Below are 26963 nucleotides of genomic sequence, written 5' to 3'. Positions count from 1 at the left end.
CTACCTAAGGAAGGGAGATGAGGGGGGCAGAGGACAAAAAAGGTGGCTTCTCTTCTTCGTCTTGTAATGCTTCACATTCAGTCTGGATGCTTTTATAGAAAACACTCTTCAGCCAAATTTGCGTTATTTGGCTCAGCACATGGATAAGTGGGTGAAATACTATAGCGTGTGATGTACAAGAGGTCAGACAAGGTGAGGCGATGGTTCCTCCGGCTTCAGAGCCTCTCAGAAGTTTTCGCATGGCCGGAAGGATGAGGCCACTTAAGGTGTGAGGCTGCGACTCCATCTGTGCTCTCCCGAGGCAGGCGGAGGGGCTGCGTGCGACCCTGCCTCTCGTTCCTCCCAGCTCGGGAGAGGATGCTCTGAAGAGAAGCTAAAGGTTATGAGTTTGGAAGTCATATATAAAACTGAATTCCCATGTTCTTTTTTTTTTTTTTTTTTGCAACCAGCACTTAAGCCATGCGTGATCCAACCCCACAGATGAGTTTGAAATGCTCCATCATGTTTTCATTATTTGTTTAAAAGTGGGAATTGTCAAGATGCCTTTTGCTTTAATTACCTGACACTGCAGCACTTCAGAACGCCTTTTTACACTCTCCAGAACGTGCCCCTGGGATGGGACAAGTCTGAATGCGGCAGCAGATGCTTTCAGAAGAAAGTTGTTGGCATGAGTGGCTGAAAATAGAAGCTTGTTTACAAGGCTGGTTTTGCATTATCAGCTGTAGTGCTCCAATAATTAAGGCTGTGAACTTAATTAGCTCAACACTCCATAATTCTCTTCCCTCTCTCTTGGGGCTTGTCTGCATACAGTTCTGCACTGCCTCAGCTTGTGCTGGGAACATCTTTATCCCAGGGGGCTGTGTTCTCACGAGTACCACCTTAACTGCCATGAATGCTGTGCTCCAGTTTGGAGTACACAAACCCTCCGTAGGGCTTTCTAGAGAGCCCATCCCTGGATTATTTGGCTGCTTTTATTAAAACCATACAGGCAGAAGTACCGATCTCAGCTGAAGCATCAGCAGAACTGAATGATGCCATTGTTACTACTGATTGAAAGGGTGCTTTTGCACTGGCTTGAAACTTGTGTCTGTTCTTAAGTGGAAAATGTTTCTTAATGCTGAATAATGTAGTAACATTTCTGGCCAGCACCATCTTTTTGACAATGAAGCATTGCCACGCGCTTGAGAACGGACCGAGGCTGCCACTTTCACCTCTCGCAGCTGGGCTGGGTGGCTTCTGAGCAGGACCTGACCCTGGGCAGGGGTGGTCTCCTGCCCAGTCCTGTCCTCAAAATGTCCCTTTCCCAGTAACCCCATCCCAGTGTGCCTAAGCGCGTCCCGTGGATGAGACCGCCCCACCACTGGGCATCGTCTCCCGTGCATTTCCTGATGCTCAGAGCCAACCCACGCACAACTGAGAAATGTTTTCCTTCTCAAGTGCATGAGCTTCGGCTGTTCTGACTATCCCGTGTGTGCGTCCTTCCTGTTTGGACAGATATTTGATACATACACCTCAGATGAAGAGGGCTGGATGTGATTATAATACACAGTCAGGCCACAGGCATCCTTTTTTACTCAATGCCCCCCCAAAGTGAATCTGTGGGGTTGTAAGGATATTTAGGGTGTATTATGCAAACTGTTGAGTAATTCTTTAACCAGTTTAGATGCAGAAGGAAAGATGCAAGGTGCTGAGTGCTCACACGTTGTGCCTGCCTATAGCATATCCGAGATTTGCTGAGGTGCTTTCTGTTTCTACAGTAGTATCTCAGCATAAAAAAAGTCAAACCTCCCTGATTTATTTGGAATTAAAGTTGGTATGCGAACTGATCAGCTTTATCAAAATACTTGCATTTTTTAAATTCTCTGAACTCCCAGGATAGCTCATGGTCCAAGTTAACATGTAACATTAACATTTCCCCTTAATTACAGGCTGTGATGAAAGCCTCTCTCCCAGCGGGTGCATAGCTCTGGACCCAAGATGGTTCCTGATGTGGGATGAGCTGCTCTGGGCACAGCAGGACGTTTCCCTTGGACATTTGGCTGTGCTGAGGGTGATGGCACTCCTGCAGTGTGTGCTGTCCCATCTCACCGTTGCTCACGTACAAATGAAAAAACATATTTGTTCTGCTCTTAAAAACAGCACTTGCATAGCTAGAATGCCTTGAAATTCAAGGTAAAAGCAGCTATTCATGTGCTGTTTTTCACGAGCCTTGTTGTTAAACGGTTGCGTATGACGTGGTTGGCAGAACATCAGCAGCTGAAGTAAATGCTCTCATACTCGCTTCTTTCTCACCCGTATTTGCGTTGTGCGGGCTTTTTGCTGAAGGCTGCCTGTGGGCATGAAGCTAGGCTGAGCAGAGCTGTCCCTGTCAGCATGGTGGGGAACAAAACAACTTTGCCTTCCACCTTGTCTTTCGTTCTGTTTCCTGAATGCTCCAGAGTTAATTGCTAGCAGAGGGAGAGGGTAGGGAAGAGCCATATGCAAAGGAGGGAAGGGATATTTTCAGCTGGGACTGAGACAAAGACAAAAGCTGTGAAGAGCAGCGATACAGACAGACGGAGCTTTCTGGCCTTGTGATGGGGAACGTTGTTGATGGGACCGTGAAACTGTGGGGTTGGCTTGCCAAGCAGGAAAGAGAGGGCAGGTCCAGGGCTGTTATGCTACACAGCGCAAAGACAAAGCTTGCTGAACTTATAATGGATAATTTATGATGTAACTCCTACAGCAATGGAGCCCCTCCATTTTGTGAAACAGAATGTCCTTTAGAAAATATTTGCGCTTAGCTAGTACACGCAGATTCAAGGAAATTCTTTCAGGAGGGTTTGAGTCTAATAAAACGGGAATGTGTGACCTGGCCTGCACGATTATTTGCCCGGTTTTATCCTTTTGTTATTATTTCCAAATGTGGAATTCTCATTCTTCTAAAATTCTGCAGGTGAAGCTAGGCCAAGAGAAAACAATGGTCTCGGCAATTAAAGGAACACCTATGGGGGCTGCGAGGAGGCGAGCGGCAGGGGCGAGCGTCCAGCACTGTGCATGCTGTGGGGACATGGGAACACAACCTTGCCAGTGTCCTACCACCCCGGGCCAGGACCTCCACACGGGCTGGGGCACATCACTCCCAGCCCTTCTCAGTGAGCAGATGCACTGCCTCAGCCAAAAAAGAGCGTGGCGTTTGGCTCCGGTGCTTGGAGATGCGATGCTCAGCAGATGGTCTGGTCCCCTCCCCTTCCAGGATGCACATCCCCTGGGATGCGGGCTGTGCCACCTCTACACACTTGTTTTGTAGTGTCAGGGTGTGTGTGATGCTGAGGACGGGGATATTGTAAGCATGCTGCCTGGAAGCTCCAGGGCTGCTCTAACATTTACAGTTTTACCTACCAGAAGAGCTCCATTTAAAAATGTGAATGTTCCTACTTCTGCCTGCCAGATATTACGAGGAGAGCTGGATCCTTCAAGTGCCTCCTTGTTTTTAGTCATAAAACCAAATTTGGACAGCAACATATAATATTTGTGAAAGGTTTCGTGTTGGCTTTGAGGCACAGATGTCGTGGGTCCCGGTGCCCAGTGCTAACTGGTGGCTGGTGGGGCTGGCACCAGCCATGCTTGGTGTGGGGCTGCAGCAGAGCTGCGGCTGCGGGATGGGGAGCAATCAGGATGAATGCAATGACTATTTTCTAGAATGTAAACACCCTTGCAGCTTAATGGCTCTATTTACGTTGATGGAGATCAGGAAACACACTTTGTTATTTTAGTCTGAATAAGCTCATGCAGATGGTAAGCAGAAGCAATGTGTTTGGAGTTTCTGGTGTTCTCTGACAAGCCAGGTTGCACATGAGTGTGTTAACCTTGCCTTTGAAAAGTGCTTGATTTTATCAGCTTGTTTACCAAACTGTCACAACAAGGCATAAAACCACAGAAGACTCGCATGCTGATACGAGAAACGTGCATGTTCTTGGTAGCGGAAGAGGAATAGGAGCTCTCTGCTCTTTGTTAAGTGCGGTAACAAACCATTTTTCCCCCCAAACCACGGAGCGAGCTGTCGGCCGGGGAGCTGGGGGCAGCCCCGCGGCGAGAGGAAGAGGCTGCACACGACAGATTGCTCTCCTCTGCCTCGGCCTCAAGCCTCTGCAGATGCGCGGGGTGGGATTTGTCAAGTTGCTCTAAAAAAGCCATTCGCCTCATATCGTTTGCCGGCGCCGGCGAGTCCCCGATTCCCTCCCGTGCCGGCGGGCCCACAGGCTGGCTGGTGTGGCGGCTGTGGGAGCCGAACGAGTTAAGTTGTTCTGGCTGTTCCAAGTGGGAGCGAAGAGCCATTGCAAAATGTTTTCCCCCCGTTGGCTCTGCGTGTTGTTTTAAAATTAAATTGGTTCTGGTTAGCAAACAAGAACAGGACGACAAAATTAAATTTTCTGAGGAATGTTGTGAATCTTGTGTGAAAAATAAACCCCAAAATGTTTTTCCCTCCCGCGCTCTCCAGCGTGCCTTCGCCCCTCTTTGCCTGCCATCCATCTCTCCATTCCCTTGCAGGCGTGCTGACCACCCCATGGATGTTAAGGCTAGTGTCCCTATGCCAAGAAGCTGTGATTAACAGCCGTGGACCCAAGACACCATGGCTTGGCCGATTGATGTTTTCTTTGTCCCCTCTACTTATTGTCTTGCGTCTTCTTTTCTTGCCCCTTTGTTCTCGCTGGTCTCCCATCCCTCAGAGGGATGGTGTTGCTCCCTCTCCAGCAGGTGAATGCTGTGCGGGTCCAGAGAGTAATTCAGACACGTAGAGAACATGGTATTAATTTTGGAGGCAGAATTAGACCTATAACATATAACTCAGCTCCATACAGATGTCTACCATAGGCCATCTGCAATGCTTCAGTCTCGCTGGAGTCCAGCACAGGCTCTGCACTGGAGGAGCTACACCCACATAGGGCTCTGTGATGGACAATACAGGCTTCTCCTCGTCTGCTTCCATCTTCCTTATTTATTTATTTATGTGCAGATGGAAAATCTTTGACACAAATTGGCACTCCTTAGATTCTGTTCCTCTGGAAAGCTCCTGCAGTTCTTAAAAGCTTCTCCTCCATTTGGTCAGCCCTGCAGGCATTCAGTGTGCACTTCATAAGTCATTTCTCTAGTCATTGCCTCAGTATTTGTGTCAAGTCTTCTTGGATCTTTATTTATAATTTGGCGTGGGTTTGTTCTGAGGGCTCAGCACACTTGCTATTTTGTGTGAACTAGGACATCTTGCTCTCAGACTTTTAGATGGGACAGCAGGTTACTCCGAGCTGAGTTTCGTCATGCTTGTGTTGCATATGAAGTGCTGGGGCTGCTGTTGTTTCCTTGCTGTTGCTATTGTTTTTATTTGGGAAGTAGGGATCCGGATATCCTGCGATGCTGAGTGCTTCCCTGCAGCAGTGCTCTGCCCTGCACCTCGGTGGCAGAGCTGCCACCAGGAGATTACATCTCCGTGACGGGTGCCTCTCATGCTCTCCCATTTTCTCTGCCCACTTGCTGCTTCTCAAACCCTTACTTTCCCTAACAGAGGAGGCACACCGGGCCCTCTGCCTGTGGTGGAGATGTGGAAGGAAAGTGCCTCCTGGTCTCTCTCCTGGTGAAGGCCATGGAGGCCACCCTGGCCTTGTGAAGAAGGGGTTTTCACACCACCAGCAACTAGGCTGCGAGATGGCTAAAAGTTTACAACGTTTCAGAGACTCCTGGAACAAGGTGCTGAAAAAGAAATCCCTGAAGAGTCTCATAAACATCTAGACTGTGCCTCTGGCTAAGGATGTCCCCACACCATGGTTCCCAGATGCTGGGAGCATACCCTGGGAGGTGTCGTGGCATGGTTGCACCTCTCATGCTCTTCTCATGCATCTGCTCTTGGCCATTGCTGGAGATAGGAGAGGCCTCAAATGGTCCTCTGGCATGACATGGAGCTGTTACTGTTGAGCAACCACAGGGGCTTATCTGATAGGGCCAGGCAACAAAGTCTAAGAGAAGAACAAATGTTTCTCAAGGCAGAAAAAGGGGTTGGAGAGGCAGCATGGGCCTGCCAAAACCTCACCTCCAGGTGGCACGTGAGGATGGGCACCAGGCCCACATGAGCAGCACTGCTGGGGCAGGGCCGTGTGTTGGGTCCCGTGTCTAGAACAGGGCTGTGGCTGTTGTGGGCAGCCAGGGAGTACTCCTCCTTGCCATCAGACCACTAGAATAAATAAAACAGCTCCACTTACGCTGGATGAAATCAAGTCCTCTGGATTGTGGCCTAAACACGGTCAACAGCTCCTCTGGGCCCTCGAGCTGCCAATAGCTTGCACCTCCTAGCGAGTCTGTCCTTGGGAAGGAGCCATTAGAGGCTAAGGAAATTTTGCAGATCTCCATCCTTCAAGAAGTGGGAAATCATCAGTGATAGGACTTGCAGCACCTCTTGTGCCAAGGAATGGGGTATGCAGGAAACGCGCCGATTAGAAACCAGCTCTCAGTGCACTGCCCCAGGCAATGCCCTCCTGCAGCATGGCTATCAATAGCACTGCCAAAACTCCTCCAGGGCACTGCAGGGACTGGGTTTCCCTTCTGCTCAGACCTTTTGGTGATTAGATTGCACTAGGGTGAGGGGCCATCAGAGAGCTAATGAGGCTTTCCAGGCCCCTCTGATAGTTACAGGCTTGTGTTGCATTTGTTGTGTCGGGACTTGTGTGTGCTGGAGTGCCAATGAAGCTCACCAGAAAAACATCATGATTAACAAGGACCTGAAGCATCAGCTTGATAAAGCCCTCATCCCCGCTGCCATCTTCTCTTCTAACACAAGCGCTGAACTTGAGACTTCTTGATTGGATGGCCAAAAAGGCTAAAAATGTTGTTACCTGTTTGTGTGCATGTGCACACGAAATATTTCACATCCCTTCCTCAACCACTTTGTGGCCAGAGCTTTTTTGCTCAGCAGTGCTCCACCACCAGCTCTTGATGGTGCTTGGCCTGGGGGTCAGTGCTGCTGGGAAGAGGCTGGGGCTGCCAAGTTTGTGGCCACTGCTGCCCTCATCCTTGCACCCTCCAGTTTCTTTCCAGGAGGTGGTCCTGGTGCCTGGCCTCACCTCCTGGTTTCTGTCTGCTCACCTTTTTTGTCCCCTTGGTGCCAATATAGCACAAGAGCATGTTGAAACCCAGGTTGGCAATTGCAAAACTGTTTTGAGTGTTTATGGTTTTATCCTATAATCTCTGTTTAAATGGGAATTCCTTATGCTAAAGTTTCAGACTGAGGGCTTGAGGAGATGACCTGAAATCTGAGTGAGAATCTGTTGAGTCATTTCTGAGTGCTGTGAGCATAAATATATGTTCCAATTCTGAAAGTGTAACGTTTATCAGCTGTACAATAATGCACAGCCAGCCTCATTTTGCAGGTTCAGGCTTCCAACATCCACAGACCTCAGCAATAAATGGAGCAAGGTCATTGCTAAGCTGAAAAATAAGTGCTTTTGAAGCATTGCCTCCCAGGACAAGCCCTAGTCTTTTTTTCCAATTTCCAACACCTTCCTTTCCACTCAGAGAAAGATTGTAGCATTTCTCAGATACGGAAAATTTCCCATTCTCTCCTGTCAAAAGTTTTCAGCCCTCCTTTTTTGTCTCCCTTTAATCTTCCTCGGCATGCCATGGTGCATTCGTCTGCCTTTCGCTGGGCTCACCTTTTCTTGCACTTCCCTCTCGTAATGCTGTCCACATGGTTCCCATTTAACCAAGGTGAGAGCCAGTGGGCATATCCCATATGTGATTGGAGAGGATGTGGTTCTCAGGTGGAGTTACTCAATTAGAGATTGCCATGCAATTTTAGGGAATATAGTTTAATAAGTTGATTTTATTATTTTCCATGTATTTATTTTTTCAACAGAGATTATGCAATATTCAGAAAGATAACGGTTTACTTAACCAGTGACATAGTTACACTTAAACCCTGAGAAATTTTGCTTCTTTAGATCAACCTTTATCCCCAAGAATTGTCTCTAAATGCCTTCTCATCTGGCTGGGGGCAGAATCCCTTTCAGAGGCTTAGCGGTGGTTATTTGTTTAGTTGAGAAAGTTTAAAAATCTGACAAGTACATTGCAAAAATCTCAGATCCCTCTCCCAGAAGGCAAGCCAATGATACCATTAGCTTAATCCAGCACCTCATATACTCAATTTTAATATGACTCTAGCTCCAGAATATGATGTATTTTCAGTTGGAGGATTTGTGTTGCAGTAGTAAGAGAGGAGGAGGAGGAGGGAGGGCAGTGCTGTAGGTCACTCGGCAGTTGGGTACACAGGCGTAGTAGGAAACGTGCAGAGGGTCTCTCTGGAAAAGAGCTAACATAAGTTCTGACATCTAAATCCATTCATTGATTGCAGTAACTCGTGGCAGAGCCTTTTGCTGTGTGTTCAGCTGAGCCCCAGGTTTCATGGGTGAGCTGTGCTCCCCTCTGCCTGTTCTTCCTGCGTGGCTCCCTGGGTTTTTGACAGCCACCTCTAGCCATGATGCTTATACAATTAATGGATGGTGTCTGGAGCTACCGTCCTGGCAGGCTGCACAAGCACCCCTCTCCATCTCCACAGAGACTGGGGATGTGCTAACTAATGCAGAGGAGTGGTGCTGGCAGCGGTGGCTGTTGTGAAATGTAGCATTCAGCCCATCCAAGTCCATGTCTTTGTAGCATTGATCTTCAGGGCTGGCTGGCTTTGGCTTGCCCTCCAGGGAGATGGAGAGACATGGACCCCAACAGAGTTCACCCAAGACACTTTGGGTGCTTGCTTCAGCAGGAGTCATGCCTGTTCTTCCCTGCTCACCTTAAAAGGGTGAAGAGAAGCAGCTTGGCTGATGACATATCCACTGCAGTAAAGCTGGAAGAGATGCATTTCCCCTGTAACGCTGGCAACCGGCGAGAGGAAGCAGAGGGTATCAGGGAATGCATCTGTGTCCAAAGGAGTAAAGCAATCAGTAAACTGCAAGCATATCAGGAGTAAAGCCATTTCAGTAAAGGGCTAAGAAGGGCAGCATTTATTGCAAGAGGGAATGCTGATAATGGCAAAATTCTCAGTGAAAATGCAGAAAAAGTTTGTATTGAATAAATACGAAACTTCTGTGTTTGGCAAAACAATCTCCCACAGACTTTATAGTGATAACTGAACACTTCGTGGTTTAGGTTTCCTAAATCGTATTTCATCTGTTCCTTTCCTCTTCAGATCTGCTTCTGTTTCACAATTAAAATTAAAGTGATTAACAACCATGTCACAGTTATTTTTTTCTATGAAAAGCAAAGCAAAGATCTTTCTATATGTCAATACATTGTTTACTATTTTGCATTGAGTTATGGGTTGATATTTTCCTGTTTCTTCCTCTTATTTATATTTCCAGGGTATTTTCTTGCTGCTCTTTGTGCTGCTCTCTCCCCTGGACCCAGAGCACAGCTGTTGCCTCTCCATGTCTCACTGGTTGGGAAATGCTGTCTTAAACTCCCTTCCCCAGAGATCCTCTTGACCTGTGCCCTGAATTTGTTCAAATTTGTTGATTTTGTTTTTGTGTTTTGTTTTTTTTTTTAATACATTATCTTTAATCCATTCTTCTTGTTCCTTCACTGTCTTAAATTGCAGAACTTTGTGGTTTTGTAGGCACTTTCACTCAAATTTGCTTCCAGTTTTGGACTATTAATCAACTTTCTGTCTGCCTCTCTGTTCCTGGGGACATGCAAAGAGTTTGCTTCTCACCTCTGCTTGAAGCCCAATGTATTCTTCATACACACACAAAACAAACAAACAAAAACCAAACCAAACAAAAACAAATGAAAAAAAAACCACCCAACAACCTCCTGTTCTGTTCTTCTGTTTCCCCTGCAAGTTATATCTTCTTATACCAATATTGCCCTTCAATGTGTTTCCATGTAGTATGGGTGAGGCTAAATGTCGTAGTTGTATATGAGGGCTTTGAAGCCTTCCTGTTTATTCCCTGTTCTCCTGGTTTTTATGTATAGACATAAACTGTGATCAAAAGGCTGTCCTGGTATTCTCACTCACTCTCTGATCCGATTGCAATTTCCCTTTCCCCCTACCTGTACCCCCAAGCCTTGGTTTTAGGGCACCCAGCAGCTTTTGTGAGTGGCTCCCCTCAGACCTAGTTTCCAGTCCTGCTGGGTTGGAGGGCATCGCCTCGGTGCCCTCTCGCTCCTCACACAGACACTACTTTTTGCAGCATCCTCTCTCTGTCCTTCCTAAGCACGTCAATATTGTTTCATGCAATCCTAGATGTCAAGCGCAGTGGAGGTTTGTTGACATAACTTGGTAGGACTTGTAGAACAGCAAATAGCCACAGAACTGGCTGGAAGTTTGGAGAGCTTGCTGTACTGTGAAGATACAGAAGAGCTGCAAAAGGTACTGCTTAATGGAAATATAATTAGGTGTGGCTTGCTCTTAAAGTTGAGCTATCCGAAACAAACTAAATCCTAGCTGGCAGTGGTACATATAGCAAGATCCAGTCACTAGGATCAAGACAGGTAAGTCTGGACTAGAAGCCAGGTGCTTATTTTGATCATGGACATTAAGTAATAATTGCAACGTGTTTATGGGGATCAGCTGATTTCCCTAGAACAGATTTCAAGCCCATAATGGATACTTCTATGAAAGCTCAGTTCTGTCCTGCTGAAGCACCGGGTTTGACTTCTGCACTACTTGCATGCTCCCCGGGCTGCCTCGAGCAGGGCGTCAGGCTCGTGACACCGGTCTTTTCCGGCCTTCTGTCTGTGCCTCAAAAATCGGGTTCAGGCTCCACCCTGTGTGCTCTGGTACAAGATTCCCCAAAGATCAGCTGGGGAGAGCTCCTGCCAAGCCGGGTCCCTCCAGCTGAGCCGTATCTGCTGAGCCCAGCCGCGGAGCGGAGCGGAGGAGCAGGAAGAGCCGGGGCCAGTTCCTTCAAATATTTTACAGATTAAGACCGGGGTCTGGGATCTGTGGGAAGGCAGAGGAGTTCACAGACCCCAGTGGGTTATGGTCCTCGCCGCAGCGCTGGCGGCCCGCGCCAATAATTGCTGTCTTCCCCATCCATCCAGCTTGGTTGTTCGCTATCGTGTTCAAATACAATGACACTTCGTAATGTGGACAAGCCCTCTGACAGTATTTTAGTGCAGCTGGAGGCATCTACTTTAGCCTTGAAAATGCCTCTTTCTTGGCAGCGCTTTGTGTTTATTATAATGCTGTCTGTAATGTGCAAAAGTACATTTCTTTTTTAACTTCCTTCTTTATGTACTAAAGAGTGTGGTTTTAATTAAGGATTTCAGATTGAAACATTTCCGGTTTTATGCGTTGTTTTTTGGTGGGGTGGTGTGGTGTTTTTTTGTGGTGTTTTTTTTCAGGACAGTTTTCAGTTAAAATGTTTTAGAGTTTTGAAAAATACCAGATGCCCAGCTCACAAAGTGTGTGAAGAGCCCCAGTCACTCCCTCTTCCTCCCGGGGAAATCAGCTGCTCCGCTGGGCTGGAGCGGCTGGGGAAGGTGGATGGGATGGCAAGAAGGGGGTCTTCAGGCAGGAGACAGGCCAGGACCGGGACCGGCCGTTTGCAGAGGTGCCTCATGCCTGAGGCTCTGTGCACAATAGGAAATGGAGATTCAGGCTCATAAAGTGTGAAACAACCTGGTTTTTCTGAATTCTGGTTTTCCCCCCTGCATACGTGGGGATGGTGAGGGGAGCTTGGCAGACGCAGCTCCCTTACGAAGGGCGGAGCATCTCTGCTCGCTGCCTGCCCCTGCCATCGAGGCAGCCCACGGGGATGCACGGCCAGCCCAAGCAACCTGTAAAACAACACAATTTACAAGAAAAAAAAGGAACCAAGCCAGGTTTTAGCCCTCCTGGTGGTAGAAGAGCTTAAGGATGTCCTACAACGCTCCCAAAATTTTAGAAAACAGCAGGCAGTGAAAATTCTGTTCAAAGCAGGGTGCTCGAGCCAGTCCCATGATTTGGGGGAATTTGACTCATGATTTTTCCATGTCGGGACTTGGCAACACTGAAATCCTCGGTTTGAATTTGTTCCCGATGTGGTAGCTAAAGCTTCCTAATGTGGCTGTCGAGTCCCACTCACCCCGGCCGCAGGATGGGATGTAGGGAGCTGTGTGCGGCGCTGCGCCGTGGCAGCTCCGCGGATGCTGCTGGGTGGATCTGGCTCACGTCCCTGCATGAGGCTATTCCGAAGCGAGCTGTGCATCTGCCACATGACAGCGTATCAGGCAGCGAAGCAAGAGCATTATATTGGAGCTGCCACCCTGGTTTACAGGAATGCGTGGTCTGGATGCACAGCTTGCCCAGGTTAGGCATTTTGCTGGGATTAAATGAACGTTAAAAACACACTTGATACCTGGGATCAAGTGTGCCTGGGATGTTGATCAGCCCATGCTGCAGCTCAGTTTTTAGAAGAAAGTGCTGAAAACATCCATCCTCTTGATACAGTGATAGCACTTAAGGCACTGTCAAGAAAAAATATTTGTAAAGAAAACCTCAGCCTTGCAATGATGGCACCTCGGGATGATGATGTAGGTGCACCTTGGCTGAGCAGCTTTGTGCAGGGAAATGGGTCCCCATGGTGGTTTCAATACCCAGCATCACAGCAGGAGGAGGTGAGCATGGGGACAGGCACAATGCTTGTCCCTGTGTCTTGTCCACACCACACAGGGACAGTGGCCGTGTCACCCCTCCTCCCTGGCAGCGCAGAAATGGCTCTTGTCTGCACTTGAGAACAGCTTTAAGCCATATAACCCACCATCCTCCCCACTATGGGTAATTCCCTGCAGTTTCCCAGCTACCTCGAAGTCCCCACTGATCCCCCCCGTGTCACCTACAGCCCTGTCCTCCCCGCAAGGTGGCAGGGAGCGCACTCGCTCCTCCCGTCAGCCCTCCCCATCCACCCCCAGCTGCCTGCCTATTTGGGAGCTCACGGATCACTGAGTGCTTGAGGAGCTGACCACTTCTTGCCTATTTGGGAATGCTTTTAAATTGTTCCAGAAACTGCTGTTTGTTGATAAATTGGGGTGATCGTGGAGAAGTGTTTTTAGCTAAACTGTGTAAAAGAAGGAATGAGCTGCAGCGCAGCCCTGCCAGCTGTCATTGGATTTAGAAACACACATCATAGATTTTGCTGCTTTTCAGACAGCTGCGCTTATAGCTGCTCTTATAGCCATATAAAACAGTCATTCTGTCAGCAAACGTTCTGGCAGCCGAGCTGGGTTATATCTGCACTTGTGTTCCCAGCACCGGCGCCTTCGCTCGCCCCGTGTCCGTAGGTGAAGCCAGGGGAAGGCGGATTTGCCCCGTGGGCTGTGACAGCTCTCCAGCGCCTGCGGGGCAGCTTCACGCAGGCTAAGAGAAAAATACCGCCTGTGCAGGGGTGGCACTGGTAGCACTTGTCTTCTGCTCCCTTGCTCATTAGGAAGGGGCGGTTGCTGTCCTTACGGGGTGTTTTGGGGTGCTTTACCCCAAATCTGTGGTTGATGCTCAAGATACTGGGTAGCTGGAGGTCAGACTTACAGACCCCGGCTTGTTATAGCAGTGCTCACAGAGATCAGCCCTCTGTGGTCCATCCCATTTGGACTTTGGAGCTCAAGCTGAGAGTCCCAGGGAATAGAGTTAGATTTTTCAGGAATTTCTTCAAGGAAGAGGAGGTTGCACTGGAGTGTCAAATTTGACATTTTTAACAGGAACAATATTGCTTTGGGTAAAAAGCTTGTCAAGGAAGGGCTTCCTGCATAACAGACCAGCTTTAAATGCCCACTCAAAGTGGTGCTCGTATATTTTACATAAATTTTATTAGTTTTCCTTTATATGGAGTTGAATGACCTCAAGCAAAATATCCTAACTACATAAGGAAGCAACTCCACAAGTGAGGCTTGAGAGTGAATTCTCATTGCACACAGTGTTTCACACCAGTCCGTTGTGCAAGCAGTGTAAGAAATAAGTGCAAGGCAGGTTGGTGCTGCCTCTTGGTGGGATGAGCTGCCTCCTGCAGCAGTCCCAGGGGGGCCCAGTGCTGGCACTGCAGGGGATGCTGAAAATCTGTGCCCTTGTCTTCTCTGGAGCAGTTTCAGTTGGCTAAAGCTCAGCGATTTGAGGTGGTGCATGTGAGCAGGTGATGACCACAGCCTCATTTTCTCTTGTTCTGGTCTTCTGCTCTGTTCAAACCTGCAGCCCTCTTGCTACCCACCTCCAATTCTCTCTGAAAATTCTGAAGATGCTGGATTTCATCCTGATCAAAAAGGGAAAATGTCTTAAATCTCCAAGTTATGCAGCACAGGAAAACAGCTTTCCTAGCTGTAATGTGATCTTGGTTCCTGCCCAGGCACCAGGCTGGAACAGAGGGTTTGGAAATTGCCCCTCTGGCCATTATCTGAGCTTTACAGCACTTTGAGATTGAACCCAGATCCCACATCTCTTCTGAAGCTCCATGTCAGTATACACTTGTTCCTAGAAACCATTACTGTCCTGTGAGCTCTTTACCGTGTGAGGATGGAAAACAGAGCTATTCTGCTCATTTCAGCTCCTTTTCGCATGAAGGCAGAGCTCAGGGTTCATTCCTTTTTCTCACCATCCAAGGATTAAGCCCAATCCTGACTGTTATCCGACCTCGATACCATTTACACACTGAACCCGATGCCTACGGCTTTTATCTGAGCCCTTACAGCATTTGGAAGCAGGCCATGCCCCTTGTCTGGTATCAAAAGCATTATATTAATTCGGGATTCATTCCACAAAATGAGGCTGTCAGCCAGACTCCTTAGCAATTGGATATTGAACCCAGACCTCGTGGTTGTCTTCCAAGTTATATGCCAGCTGGGAACTCAGCCCACAATCCATGGCTGCCAGCCAAGCTCCTTATTGGCGAGAGATTGACACCAAGCCCCCAGACTGCTATTTCTGTACGGTGCTGTTATGGACTAAACCTAGCTCACGTGGTCAGCATAATCACCTCTGGATTGGCAACGAAATAAAATATCTAGTTAAAGACTTGAATGAATATCGAGGGTCAATGTTCAGCTGCTTAAAGACCAGGGATGATGACAACAATTCCCTTGGAACAAAGCCCCCTCAATACTCCAAGGGGAATAGCCCCAGATCCCCCATCTGTCATCCAGCTGGATGCAAAATCCAGCTTCTCATTAACACACAGCGTGCAGTATTGCTTTACTGGCGGGCAGCATTAAAGCCAGTCCCTTCAACTTTCAGGTATTCCTCAGATGGGGTTAAAGCAGATCCCCTTTCTGTAGCACCGTGAGGCTCTGCCAGAGCACTTCTGGTGGCTCAGAGCAGACCTCCAACGCTGCACCTTGCCTTGGGATGCGCTCCCCACTGCCCTGGGCGCAGCACGCCTGCTGTGTTTGCTCACCAGCAGGGTGATGAAGAAGCCTGGGTGGTGAGATGAGAGCAAGCGGGGGGTTCTGCAGACCTCCGTCCTCTCTGGGGGACACCAGGAGCTTCGCAAGGTAGAGGGAGCATTTCAGGTGAAATGTCCGTCTGTCTGAGGCGAGCAAACTTTTCCCTCCTGCCAGCAATTTTGCCTGGGAATTCTTGAGCATCTTTACACCGTGTGGTTTTACTGCATAGCAAAACGCTTCAGAAGACTGAATTAAAACCAAACAGCTTCCCAGCTGGGATGGTCATCATTAGAATGCAATTTCCAGCAACTGTGTGGGTTTCTTGGTAGCCTCGAAAGCTTTAAAATTTGCTTTAAGCATCAGCTTTGAAAGGATAGTTGAGTATACAGCTTGAATAGAAAAATCTTCCTGTGATTGTGTGGATCAAGCTGGATATTATGGTGTGTATGGACAGAATGGGATGAGGCTTTTCCTCTGATTTAGTGGTGGTGATGAAGGCTGCTCTCTGGTGCTCTAACCTTGCACATTGTGAGCAGGGGGGTATGATTTTCCTGTCCGAAACCTTGCCATGCCTGGGGAAGGGAGCCATGGGAAGATTTCAAGCCAGTTTTGCAGACCTCTCCCATGGGGCTGGTGTTATTCTGATTGCCTGTTACATATCTTCTGATTCATATTTATTTGCTAAGAAAACATCAAGTCCTTGCCACACACATGGCTTTCTGAGGACTTTCAGCCTGAGAGAGCCAGTGCAAATGGGATTCAGCTGGCTATGGTGGCAATTTGTTTGTAAATAAATTTTCCATGTGCCCACTTGTTCCTCTGTCAGTGGGAATACCTTTCTTTTTCCATTCATCGTTCTCCCCAGCTTACTCATCTCCTGTCTGAACACTCTGTCCTGCCCTTCATGCCCCCCTCCCTGCAAAGCTCTCCATGGGCTTCTGTTTGCTCTTTGCCAGGTCTTTCCCAACCCTTCCCTCTGCTATCTCCTGCGGGGTGCTGGAGGGGCAGCGGATGTTGCTGCCTTCGGTGCTGGCACGAGGAGTCAGTTGCAGGGATGCTCCAGGCGTTTTCCAGAATTTATGGGTAATGCGGAGCTGAGCACTACCCGTGATTAGTTGAAATCGTTATTCCTAGAACTGCATTTCTTTGCTTTATAAACAGAAGGCTTCATCTGTTGCGCATTTGCTCGGTCTCAGCACTCCCTCTGTGCTTTCTCAGCTAACCTGAGGACGCGGGGAGCGCGGGACACTGGCACACACTGCGCCTGCGGGAGGCGGTGGGGAAGGAGGGATGGGGCAGACGTGGTGAGCAGTGAGATGGAGCAAGAACAGGCTCTTCTCCCCCATCCTCTGGTTGGCTTCCCAGGGTTATGAAAGCTCCCAGCGTGCCATGGTGTGCCATGCCGTGCCGTGCCATGCTGTGCCATGCTGTGCCCCCCACCCCTCCACCGGGTCTCAGCCTCCCTCTCATGCACACGAATTTCCACTTCTGCTGAGCCTTGCCAAAGCAGAATTCCTGAAGCAGAATAAAAAATGTGGAAGACTTTCAAACCCAGAGATTATTGAACTGTCCCTCTTACCAAATAGCAGTCAAGGCTATGTTCTCTATCAAGTCTCTAGTATAATGTTTAATTCAGTAACTGCGACTGGAAACGCTTTCCAATTATTTTAAACTGCCAGAGATGTTTTAATATGCCTCAGATTTTGTGCTGGCATGCCGCAGAGTTAAGTGCCATCCATCCTTCAGAGAACTTTAAAATTTAGCCCAGTATAAAAGGAGAGAAAAGGGAGACGACTTCATAGGATGTACTTGCCCCATGAGCCCCATGAGCCCCACCACCACTTGTGGCCTCACAGACACCACCTCCTGCTTTGTCCCCCTCAGAGCAGGACGAGAGGTCCAGGCAGACGGCCAGAATCTCCAATTCCTGTGCATGGCTTCAGCCGAGGGCAGCACTGGGAGCAGATCCTCACTCATTGCCAGCCGGCCCCATGCCTTGTATGACGGCTTTCACTCTCTAGATGTGTCCAGACCTCTGCAACCAAGGATGCAAAGGGTCAGCAAGGCCCAAATAGCTTTTGAATTCCCTTTGTGCCAGGGCCATGGGGTGCAAAGACTCTGTCTGCTTGCTCCTGCCAGAGGAAAGCTGCTGCGTGCTGCTCAGTATAGCATCGCGACGGCTAACTGGGACCACTGCCTTGGTTTTCATGTCTACACACTCAGAACTGGACGTTTTAGTGCTTTTTCTTATCCTGCTGTGTACAGGTTTCTTTACTTTTTAATTTTTTTTCCTTATTCCCTCTGAGTGTGTGCACGTGCACCAGGCGGAGGGGGAGAAGGGGCAGCGAGAGCGTCGTATAAATCCAGTTCTGCTCTATTAAGATTCATTCTGGTACAACAATGGCTTTCTCTATTGAAAAGCTTTGTGAAAGCCTTGCCTAATGATCTGTTAGCTGGGGAAAGGTTAAATTCCTGGAAGATTTTCTGTGTTTGATGAAGAAAAAATGGTGCAATTATCCAGAATTCAAAGTGAGTTTTAGCCAGCTGTTAATAATACTGTGATTCTTCGTGTTCTCATTACTCAGAAGTAACGTGGCCATCCCTAGTCATGGCAGTAAAATATTTACAGCCATTTCTTTTGGCCCTGTTTGTACTTATGGAGGGCTGGACATCACTCAAGGTCTACTAAATATGCTTCTTGTTGTACTTTAGCCGTCCATGACGGAGCTCTTCCCACCTAACTGCAGCTGAAAGTGATGGAGACATGTAGAGCGGGGTGGCCAGACGAGGTGGGACCGAAGGGTCCTTGGGCCACCTAATGGCTGGGCACCCTGTGCCAGCTGGGCATCGAGGCTCTGCCCGAGCCTCCAGAGGGACTGGTGCTTCCCAATCCTCTCCATCCTACAGCAGCCATCCAGGATAAAGGAGATAAGTGGGTTTGAGACCTGCCTGATGGCTCAAATAAGACTCAGAGGTGTCTGACAGTGTCTCCAGCTCTGCGTGGCCTCGCTGTGCTCTGCAGGTTGGTGCGTGCTAGGAGAACAGCCCCGAGAGAGCTGCGTGTTTCCCCAGCTCTCTGCCCTTCTCCATGGAGGTTTCCAGCCTGGAAAGTTGTGGCAGAGCATGAAACGCATGTGGCATCTCTGTGTGCAGGCGCGCAGAAACGAAACAAGTGTCATGGGGAAAATATCGTTTCACAGTGGCAGGGCCTGCGCTGGGTTAAACAGACGGCTTGTTTCCTCTGGTGGGTGCATGGAAAATCAATTCCCAGTCCTCTGCAGAGACTCCTAATGATGAACAAAATTCCTCCTGTAGCATTTAAGAACTCGGGCTGTTCTGCACAGTGAAAAGATTTCTTTTTTATCAGGGGAGCTGCAGGTGACACCTTTTGGCTGTCCTTGTGTTGCCATCGAGGTGTCTGTCTTATCCTCTCCATAGCAATTCCATTTCAAGCACAGCTTTTTGCCTGGAGGTCTGAAGTAAATGAGTATTAAGTAACTGTATCTGTCTCTAATCCACTAAACATCCAGAAAACCAGCTAATATGCCTGAGCCAGCGGGATAAATACATTAGGTTAATCTAACTCAGCTACTTTTCACTCAAACAACCAGTAGCATTTAGAAAAAAAAAAAAAAAAAAAGCTGTATGAGGATTATTTATTTTTCACATTTTTCCTTTCTTCTTCCCATGCCTTTGCTGTGATCCATCAAACACTAACCGCTCGGCTAACTGATTTCCCTAACCCCCTAAAGCACCGCTTGAAAAATCAGTTCATTCTTCTCAGACCTCAGGGACTGCCCCACGTTTGCCGAGGCTCTCGGTGGCCAGGAGAGGTGACAGGCTGGAGGCAGACGTAGGGCTGCGTGTGCTCATCCTGCCTGGTGCAGGCAGCTCGTGGCTGTCATCGTGTCCCTCGTGCCACCTGTGCCGTGTCCCAGCGGTGCAGGCTGTCATGGATTGTAGGAGCTGTGGCTGTGAGTGGGCTGCCACGCCGGTGGTTCCTCCTGCAGGTCTCCTCCCGTCCTCCCCAGGCACTGCAGAGGTCTGCTCCGAAAGGGGTGTCAGGCAGGATAAGCAGAGGAGAGGCTGAACCTCCCTTGCCAGGAGCAGATGAAAAGGGACGTTATGAAGTCCCTTGACTCTGGCAAGGTGGCCTCTAGCTCTGACACGGTGGTGAAGGGCATCCAAGTGTCGTTCAGCCCACGCCGGGAATCCTGCCCCGGTCTCAAAGGTCAGGTGCATTTCTGCAGTCACGGGGTGGCACCTGGCCCTGGCTCAGTCACACAGAAGCCGAGGCCTGACGGACAGCAGGATCATTTGAACCTCCCCGGAACTTGCTTTCCTTTGAACTACAAGCTGTGTTTTGTTTCTTCCCAGCCAGGTCTCTAGACAAACTCTATAACTTTGCTGACTGCTCTGGCCTTCACCTGATCTTTGCGCTGAATGCCCTGCGCCGAAATCCCAACAACTCCTGGAACAGCTCCAACGCACTCAGCCTGCTGAAGTACAGCGCCAGCAAGAAATACAACATCTCCTGGGAGCTGGGCAACGGTGGGTGTGGGAACGGGGAGCCCCGGGGCACAGCACGCCACAGCAGAGCCCTGTTCCCTTTTGGAAGGGGGTGTTTGCAGGTCCCGGGACACTTGGCCAGTTGGTTCAGAGGGATTTGGAGGTCCCCGCTATAAGGCAGTGCAGTGCTAGGACAGACCTGGCTTGTGTTAGGGCCTCAGCTGGAAGTTTTGGTCGGTTGGTATGAATAAAAGAAATGTTCCCGCTGCCCCAGCTGCTGGGCACAGCTGGTCCTGGGGTAGGCAGAGCAGCAGCTGCATGGACTTGTAGGGCAGCTGCCCTGCCAGGGGCACAGGCACACCATGGGGACAGGGGAATGACACCAAGGTGCAGGTCCCTCGCCCAGCCCACAGCCAAAGGGTCACGGGAGGAGAAGCCCCGCAGCATCCCAGCCCCTCCTGGCTGCTCCTGTGTGACAGCACGTGAGCGCTCTCCAGCACTGGGGGTGGGAGAGCAGAGCCGGCAAGCCTTGCCTGTCTGTTCTCGTTTGCCCAGAGCCCAACAACTACCGGACCCTGATCGGCCGCTCGGTGAACGGCAGCCAGCTGGGGAAGGACTACATCCAGCTGAGAAGCCTGCTGCAGCTTATCCGCACTTATTCCAGAGCAAACCTCTACGGGCCGAACATCGGGAGACCCAGGAAGAATGTTGTTGCTCTCCTGGAGGGGTAAGTGATGTTGCCTTGATCCAGAAGGGATCAGAAAACCCTCCTGATGCCCCTTGCCAGGCAGACAGGCTCTTTGGCTTCCCAGCAGCTGCCAGGACAGCTCAGCCAACTCTGAACCAGGGGCTTGGGGATGTGGTTGTCTGCTTTCACAAAGGTCCCTGGTGGGATTTTGGTGGAATTACAGACAGACCGAGGTGCCTGCCTTGCTGGGATGCAAAGACAATGCAGGGATGTGGTTGGAGGCTGCCACACGCCTGTGGGTTTCAGTGCCAGGAGGTGGTTCCTGGCACCTCTTGCCAGTGCATATGTTGGCTCCTGGACACTTCACTCTTTCCATTTGGAGGTTTCTTCTCCCTGTGCTTTCCCCATCTGTGCAGAGGGAGAGCCTGTAGCACCCTTCTTCGCTGTCCAAGCCCTCCACTCCTTCCTAGCCAGGACAAGCCGTACAGAGCAGGGGACAATGCGTGGCACAGAGCCACTGTCACAGCGTTATTTCTCGTGATTACTCACATTGATTCTGACCAAGCTACATACACAGCTTTCCCAATTGTGGCACAGAGATTCAAACCCCTTTCACCAGCAGAGTTCATGACCTGTCTGGGACATGCCATTTTCTCCCCTCCCGCTGTCCCTCGAGGAAAGGCTTGCCTATTGTGTTGTACCTAGGTACCACTCAGTGCTGCGATGTTGCTCCAGCCAACACACCCCAGAATCAAACCCCTGTGATTTCCATTGGTAATACTGACCCTCTGGCTTTAGATTCTTGGTTTATTTTTCATCCCTTTAGGTAAAAATGGCACTCAGGATCTGACAGAGATGCTGGGAGGTGGCTGTACTGTTTGTGTGCTTAAAGTAATGGGTAGGACAACTGGCAGGTCTAGAGTGTGGGGAGGCCAGAGAGAAGAGTGCGGAGAAAGAATGGTGACAGTGAGGGACTCAGACACCTGAAGGTGACATTGGACAGCTACGGGAACCAGGGAGGTGTGGGAGCCTGCTGGCAGCAGGAATTTGGGCCATGGAGACTCGAAGACCATCCAGCAGAGGGGAAATTCCCTGCAGGACTGTAAACAGAAACTCCAGCGCAGAGGGCTGGGCAGGGGGAGGTGTGGAAGGGGCTCTGCTGGGAGCAATGCTGGGTCTCGCATTCATTAACATCTGCATGAATGATCTGGCAGAAACAATAAACAGCACACTGATGCGGTCCCCGGCGAGGCAGGCAGGGAGCGAGGGCCAGATTCTCAGCCCTGCTCAGCAGCACAAGGAGCCCCTGAAGCTGGTTGGCCCAGCTGCGACGCCAGCATCCCTCGTGCTGACAGCAAGGGAACAGCCCCTGCTCCGGCACCGTGGCCGTGGACACGCTGATGCCACACCGGCACATGGCTGGCTGCAGCCCCGGGGGTTGGCTCAGTGCAGTGATGGGGTCTCGGGGCGCTGCGAAGTGCTGTAGTAGCCTTGAGCAGCAGGAAGCCTATTAGCACCAGGAGGAGCGGGCTGAGTAAGGGAAACAAGGGGGATGAGAGCCAAGCAGCTCTCCGAGAAGGGGAAGTGACCTGGGAGCGGGGCTGTGGTGTGCCATGGGGTGGGAAGGACGACAGCAACCCAGCCTCGGATGGAAGGGAAGGAGGTGCGTAAGAGGTAGGGTGTGAGCTGGGTGGAGGGGGCTCTCCGGACCCCCACACTAGTCTGAAAGAGCTGTAAGGAGCATGCCTGTCCTCTGAGCTGCATGCTACTCCACCGCCAACCCTGCCTGCCAGGGCGACACTGGTCCCCATTGCTCAGAGTGCTTCTCTCCCCTGCGGGACAGCTTTGTGTCCTCGTGGCAAGCAGCACGTGGCTCCATGGCGTTAATTAAATGTCAAATTAAATGAAGACACAGGGTTAAACATTCATTTGCAGTATTCAGAACCAGAGTTAAAAAAAGACAGCTGCTTGAGAGCCTGAGCTTTGCTCACAGCAGCTCCCCGAGGTCTCTTCAGTACTCTGGGTTTGTGCTACCGAGAGCTGCCTGCCTGCTGCAGGAGCAGCACAGAGCTGGTCCACAGGATGTGACTTAGCCTGTGCCTGGAGCTGGCACAGCCAAGGCATGCCCCTGGAGATCCTGGGGGAGCCCCACTAAGCCAGCAGGCAGGAGGGAGGAGGAGGAATTTAGGAATTTGGGAGGAATTTTGGAATTTAGGAGTTTTATTTTAAAAATGTGGTCAATAGCAGAAGTGAACCAGCTAGGAAGAGAGATGCCAAACTGAAGGTTATGATGTGAGCACTAAGGCTGGAGATGAGACACCCCCGTGCAGAAGACGGGATGGGTGGCTGGCTTGCTAGGCAGGCAGTGCCCTGTTCCGCAAAGTGTGGGAGTGAATTTTGGTGGGGTGGAAATGAGCTGAAGTGGGAAAGGTGAGCTCAGAGAGAGCCAGGGAGAGGCTGCCAGCAGTAGAAGAACACAGAAGGTGGCGTTAGGTGTTCTCCAGGGAAAGCCTCCAGGGCTACCTGAAGTGCTGAAGCACCCAGAGAAGTCTCACTGCCAAGCACTACATAAAATTACATTTCCCCGTTGCTGTGGAGCTTCTGCACCACCCTGCCCGGGACAATGGCTCAGAGCAGCTGCAGTGCCACCATAAGTGCCAGTGCCACCACAGGCTGCCCTGACCTGCAGACCAGCCCTAAATCACTGCCACAGGGATGGGCTCTGCAGTGCCAGAGCGCTGCTGTGGCCCTGCTGCATGGGAGGGTAGGCACCGTGTCCTGTGAGTGCGCAGGTGCAAGGGGGAATTTGTCCAGACACCGCTCACAGTTGAGTTTGATGAGGTGTTAATTAGACCATTCATGCAGCCTGAGCTGTCGGAGAGCAGACCACCTTAGCTACCTACGGCGTCTGTAGGTACAGGCACCCCAGAACTGCTCGGAATTTAAAAAAAAATAAAAAAGTAGGATTTTAAGGAATTAACATAGATTTTAACAGCAGATCAGGAATCAGACACAAAGGTTAATGCATCAATGAATCACAGGTTCAGTGCTGGAAGAGCAGAAACACGAGGGAAAGCTATTAGGAAGAAGAGATGCTAACATATGTTAAAGCTCACAACATTTGGTACAGATCTCAGGCTGACGTGTCTGGACAGATATGGCTGGGGGTCTTGTCATTTATTGTTCCTCAGCTGGCGGTGCCTAGTTCTCCACTGGGCACTCACAGACATCGAGTTGTGACCTCTGCCATGGCTGGAGGTGCAGTGGCAGGAGGACAAGGGCAGGCAGGCACAGGTCCTGTCCACACAAGGCTGCTCTGTGGGCACTCAGGGTGCTGGACCCTGCTGAAGCATAAATCAGAGCAGAGAAAGGCTTGTCTGGAGCTACAGCCTTTCCCCACCAGTCCTGCTGCCTCCTCGGCTCTCTGTCTCTGCCCTCTCTCCAGCCTCCTCAGCCCCGTCTTGCTGCTGCTGCCATCACTGCTCGTCCATCCTCTGGTCACCCTCTGAGCACCGCAACTGGTGGCTGGGGTTGGGTGAGGAGCCAGGCTGCTCCAGCTTAATGTTTTGCCCAGGTGAACCAAAGGACTGATGGCATCTGGTCTTCTGACACCTGAGGGCAGCCTCTTTGAGTGCTGTGGCTCCTGTGGGAGGATTTTCCATCACCCTCAAAGAAAGATGCTGGCGGTGGTGGGGCTCCTGGTGGGTTGTAGAGCGTGTGAGCACAGCACATGGCTGTGGGACACACCTCCCCATCCTCAGCCCTGCTCCACGCATCCACAGATGGTGTGTTTCAGGAAGAAACACAGGTATTTGGCCTGTTGTCTTGCTGACAAGGGCTTCTGCCCTCTCTGCCACATAAGCACCTCAGCTTCGCCCTTTTGCAAGCTACAGCAAGTCTTGTGGCACAGGCTGTACCAGGATATTGAATAGGTCCAGAGCAGGAATTTTATGTAAAAAAAAATCAAGCCACAGGGCAAGGAATTAATGATACAAAGGGCAGGACACTGCAGTGTAAACTCAAACTTGGGTAGCGTTAAGCTTGTGAATGAATGCATTCATAAATACATTGAAATGAGACGTGAGGGATGTGGTGAGGCATTTTGCAGTTGCTTTTACAGCAGGAATGAAGATCTGAGATGTAAGGAAAGGATCTAGCTATTGCTTTTTTGGGAGAAAGATTTAAGGCAATTTTTGTGACTGAAACTTGATCTGGCTGGTAAGCCAAAATAGCTGTCACCTGTATAGGGAGAACGAGCTGGTAGGAAAAGATATAAATGAGATTAAACCGCTGCATAGGTACACGGTGTACCTTCATCCTGGCGTCTATCTACAATCTTGGTCATTCAATCTCAGAAAAGGAGTAATAGAACCAGAAAGGTAGCAGAGAGGAGCCGAGGAGGTGCGGAGGTATGCGATGTCCGCCACGTGAGAGGAGATTAAGTGGGTTGTGCTTTCTCCTACAATTCAGGCAGTGGGTTGGAAAGAAGCTTTGGAAGGCTTTTTGACACAGCATGCATGGCATTGCAGGAGTTGTCGTCAGTGTGTGTGATCAGAAAGGGACTAGACAAACTGCTGGTGGGGAAACATGCCAGTGGTAATGCAGTGCCACGATGCAATGCAGCCCCCAGGGCCCCGGGGGTGCAGGTTGCACAGCTGGGTGGTGCTGCCCTCACCTAAGCTCTTTCTGCCGGAAGGCTTGGCCAGCCCTGAGGCAGATCGTGCTGGTTGCAGGAAGGTCTTGCTGAGCAGAAAGAGAATGTGATATCGCAGCAGGTTTTTACATAGTCCCCAGAGGGAAATCTGGTCTGAAGCCTGGCATGCAGGTCAAGGTCCTTGCAGCAGCTGGGATCTCTGAGTGCTGCTGCAGGTACTTGTGCTTCTGGAAACCTTGTACTATGTTTTTTTTTTTTGTTTTGTTTTTTGTTTTTTCCCATTACAGTCAGCAGATAAAGATGCACCTGATTATTTTGTTTGTTTTATAGCAGCCACTCTCAGGTCTCAATTTGTTCAGTTTATTGGGTAAAAAGGTGGGCTAGAGCCCCATAGTCAGGCAGGCCTTAGGATGGCAAAGAGGGCACAGCTGTATGGGCAGAGGCTGCTCTAGCAGTTAGTGCTGGATCCAGAGAATGGGTGCTGGCCCTGTTGGGTTTACCAGAAAGGTGGCAAGGCAGAAAAATCAGTGCAGATGGGAGCATGCTCCACTCCAGAGCCTGACACTGGCCCCAGCTTTCCAGAGCTGCTCTTCTGGTGGCTAAGCCCTGGCACAGTTTGCTTTCACAGTACTCGAAGGAGTAAGAGATGCAATAAGCCATGTTTGTTACATCCAGCTCCAGGAGCCGGGACATGCTGAACCACCTGGGGGCTGCGAGATAGTAATTTGTCTCCCTTGTGCAGCTGTATTCTCTGTTACTGGATTACTTTTTTATTATTTTTTTTTATTTCAAGGTTGACAATCTGCAGTTACCTTCATGGGAAAGAGATTTCCAAACGCAGATGGCTCTTTAATGTATCAGGAATAAGCCTAGGAAGTTCCAGTGGCTGGAGGCTGAAGCCAGACACATTCAGATGAGCAATAACATACTTGGAGGCTAATTAACCATGGGAGCAATTTGCTTAAGGTTGCAGTGGGTGCTCGAGGACTGGCGAGTACTGGATCAGGACAGGAGATGTATTCCTGAGACATGCCCACGCTCAGATGAAGGTTGTGATGTGCCTGGGGAGGTGCTCAGGGAGAGGTCAGACACAAGGTGAGGTTTCACAGCACAGAGGTTTGGGGACAGAGGCAGTGCAGCCGCCCTCCTGCCCTGTCCTCGGGGTGCTGCCCCGTGTCACACCAGCAGTACCCTTCTGGGCTGCCAGCTGCTTTGGACATCTGATCTGAGCCCCACCAGATTTTGAGGATGCTTAAACTTGCTGTGTGGAAGCCCAGCCAGGCACGTTGCAGTATCTGGGGCTGCCGCCTGAATTACAGGACGTGCTCCAGGCACTGCCCGTGTCGCCCGCCCCACACTTGTCCCTCTGCTCCTAGGGGGAGACTCTCTGCACGTGCACCGCGGCGTCGGTCGGTGCTCACAGAGCCCAGCCTAGGGAAGATGGCAGATTTACTGCACCGGCATGGAGCATCTGGGCGGCACATGTGCAGGGGATCTGATCCATGCCGGAAGCCTCTGGACCGCTCTGCCTGCGTGGTGCTGTACATGTGCGCATCGTGCAGTCCAGGAAATCCCAGGCAGACGTGTGCCAGCACTGGTCGGACTGCAGGGCTGTACGGAGCTTCGCTGGCCTCAAAATCCACGGCTCGCGCAGTACAGGTGCTAGAGGAATAAAGGGATTAATAACATCTGTATTCCTGAGCTGCAGATATTCGAGTACCTGTGCATCGCTTGGTCTCCACCTGC

At 50.2% G+C, this 26963-nt stretch overlaps 1 protein-coding gene across 1 annotated transcript in view; it reads left to right on the top strand.

Moving 5' to 3' along the window:
• Positions 1-26963, top strand: part of HPSE2 (heparanase 2 (inactive)) — a 97608-nt gene that overhangs the window by 48306 nt on the left and 22339 nt on the right. Inside the window, exons 4-5 of the mRNA XM_035540483.1 lie at positions 19744-19917; positions 20431-20602. Coding sequence (XP_035396376.1) covers positions 19744-19917; positions 20431-20602 — 346 coding nt within the window. The remainder of the gene's footprint in view (positions 1-19743; positions 19918-20430; positions 20603-26963) is intronic.

Source organism: Cygnus atratus, chromosome 7, assembly GCF_013377495.2.
Source record: "Cygnus atratus isolate AKBS03 ecotype Queensland, Australia chromosome 7, CAtr_DNAZoo_HiC_assembly, whole genome shotgun sequence".
Lineage (NCBI taxonomy): Eukaryota > Metazoa > Chordata > Aves > Anseriformes > Anatidae > Cygnus > Cygnus atratus.
This window is presented reverse-complemented; position numbering and strand designations above follow the sequence as displayed.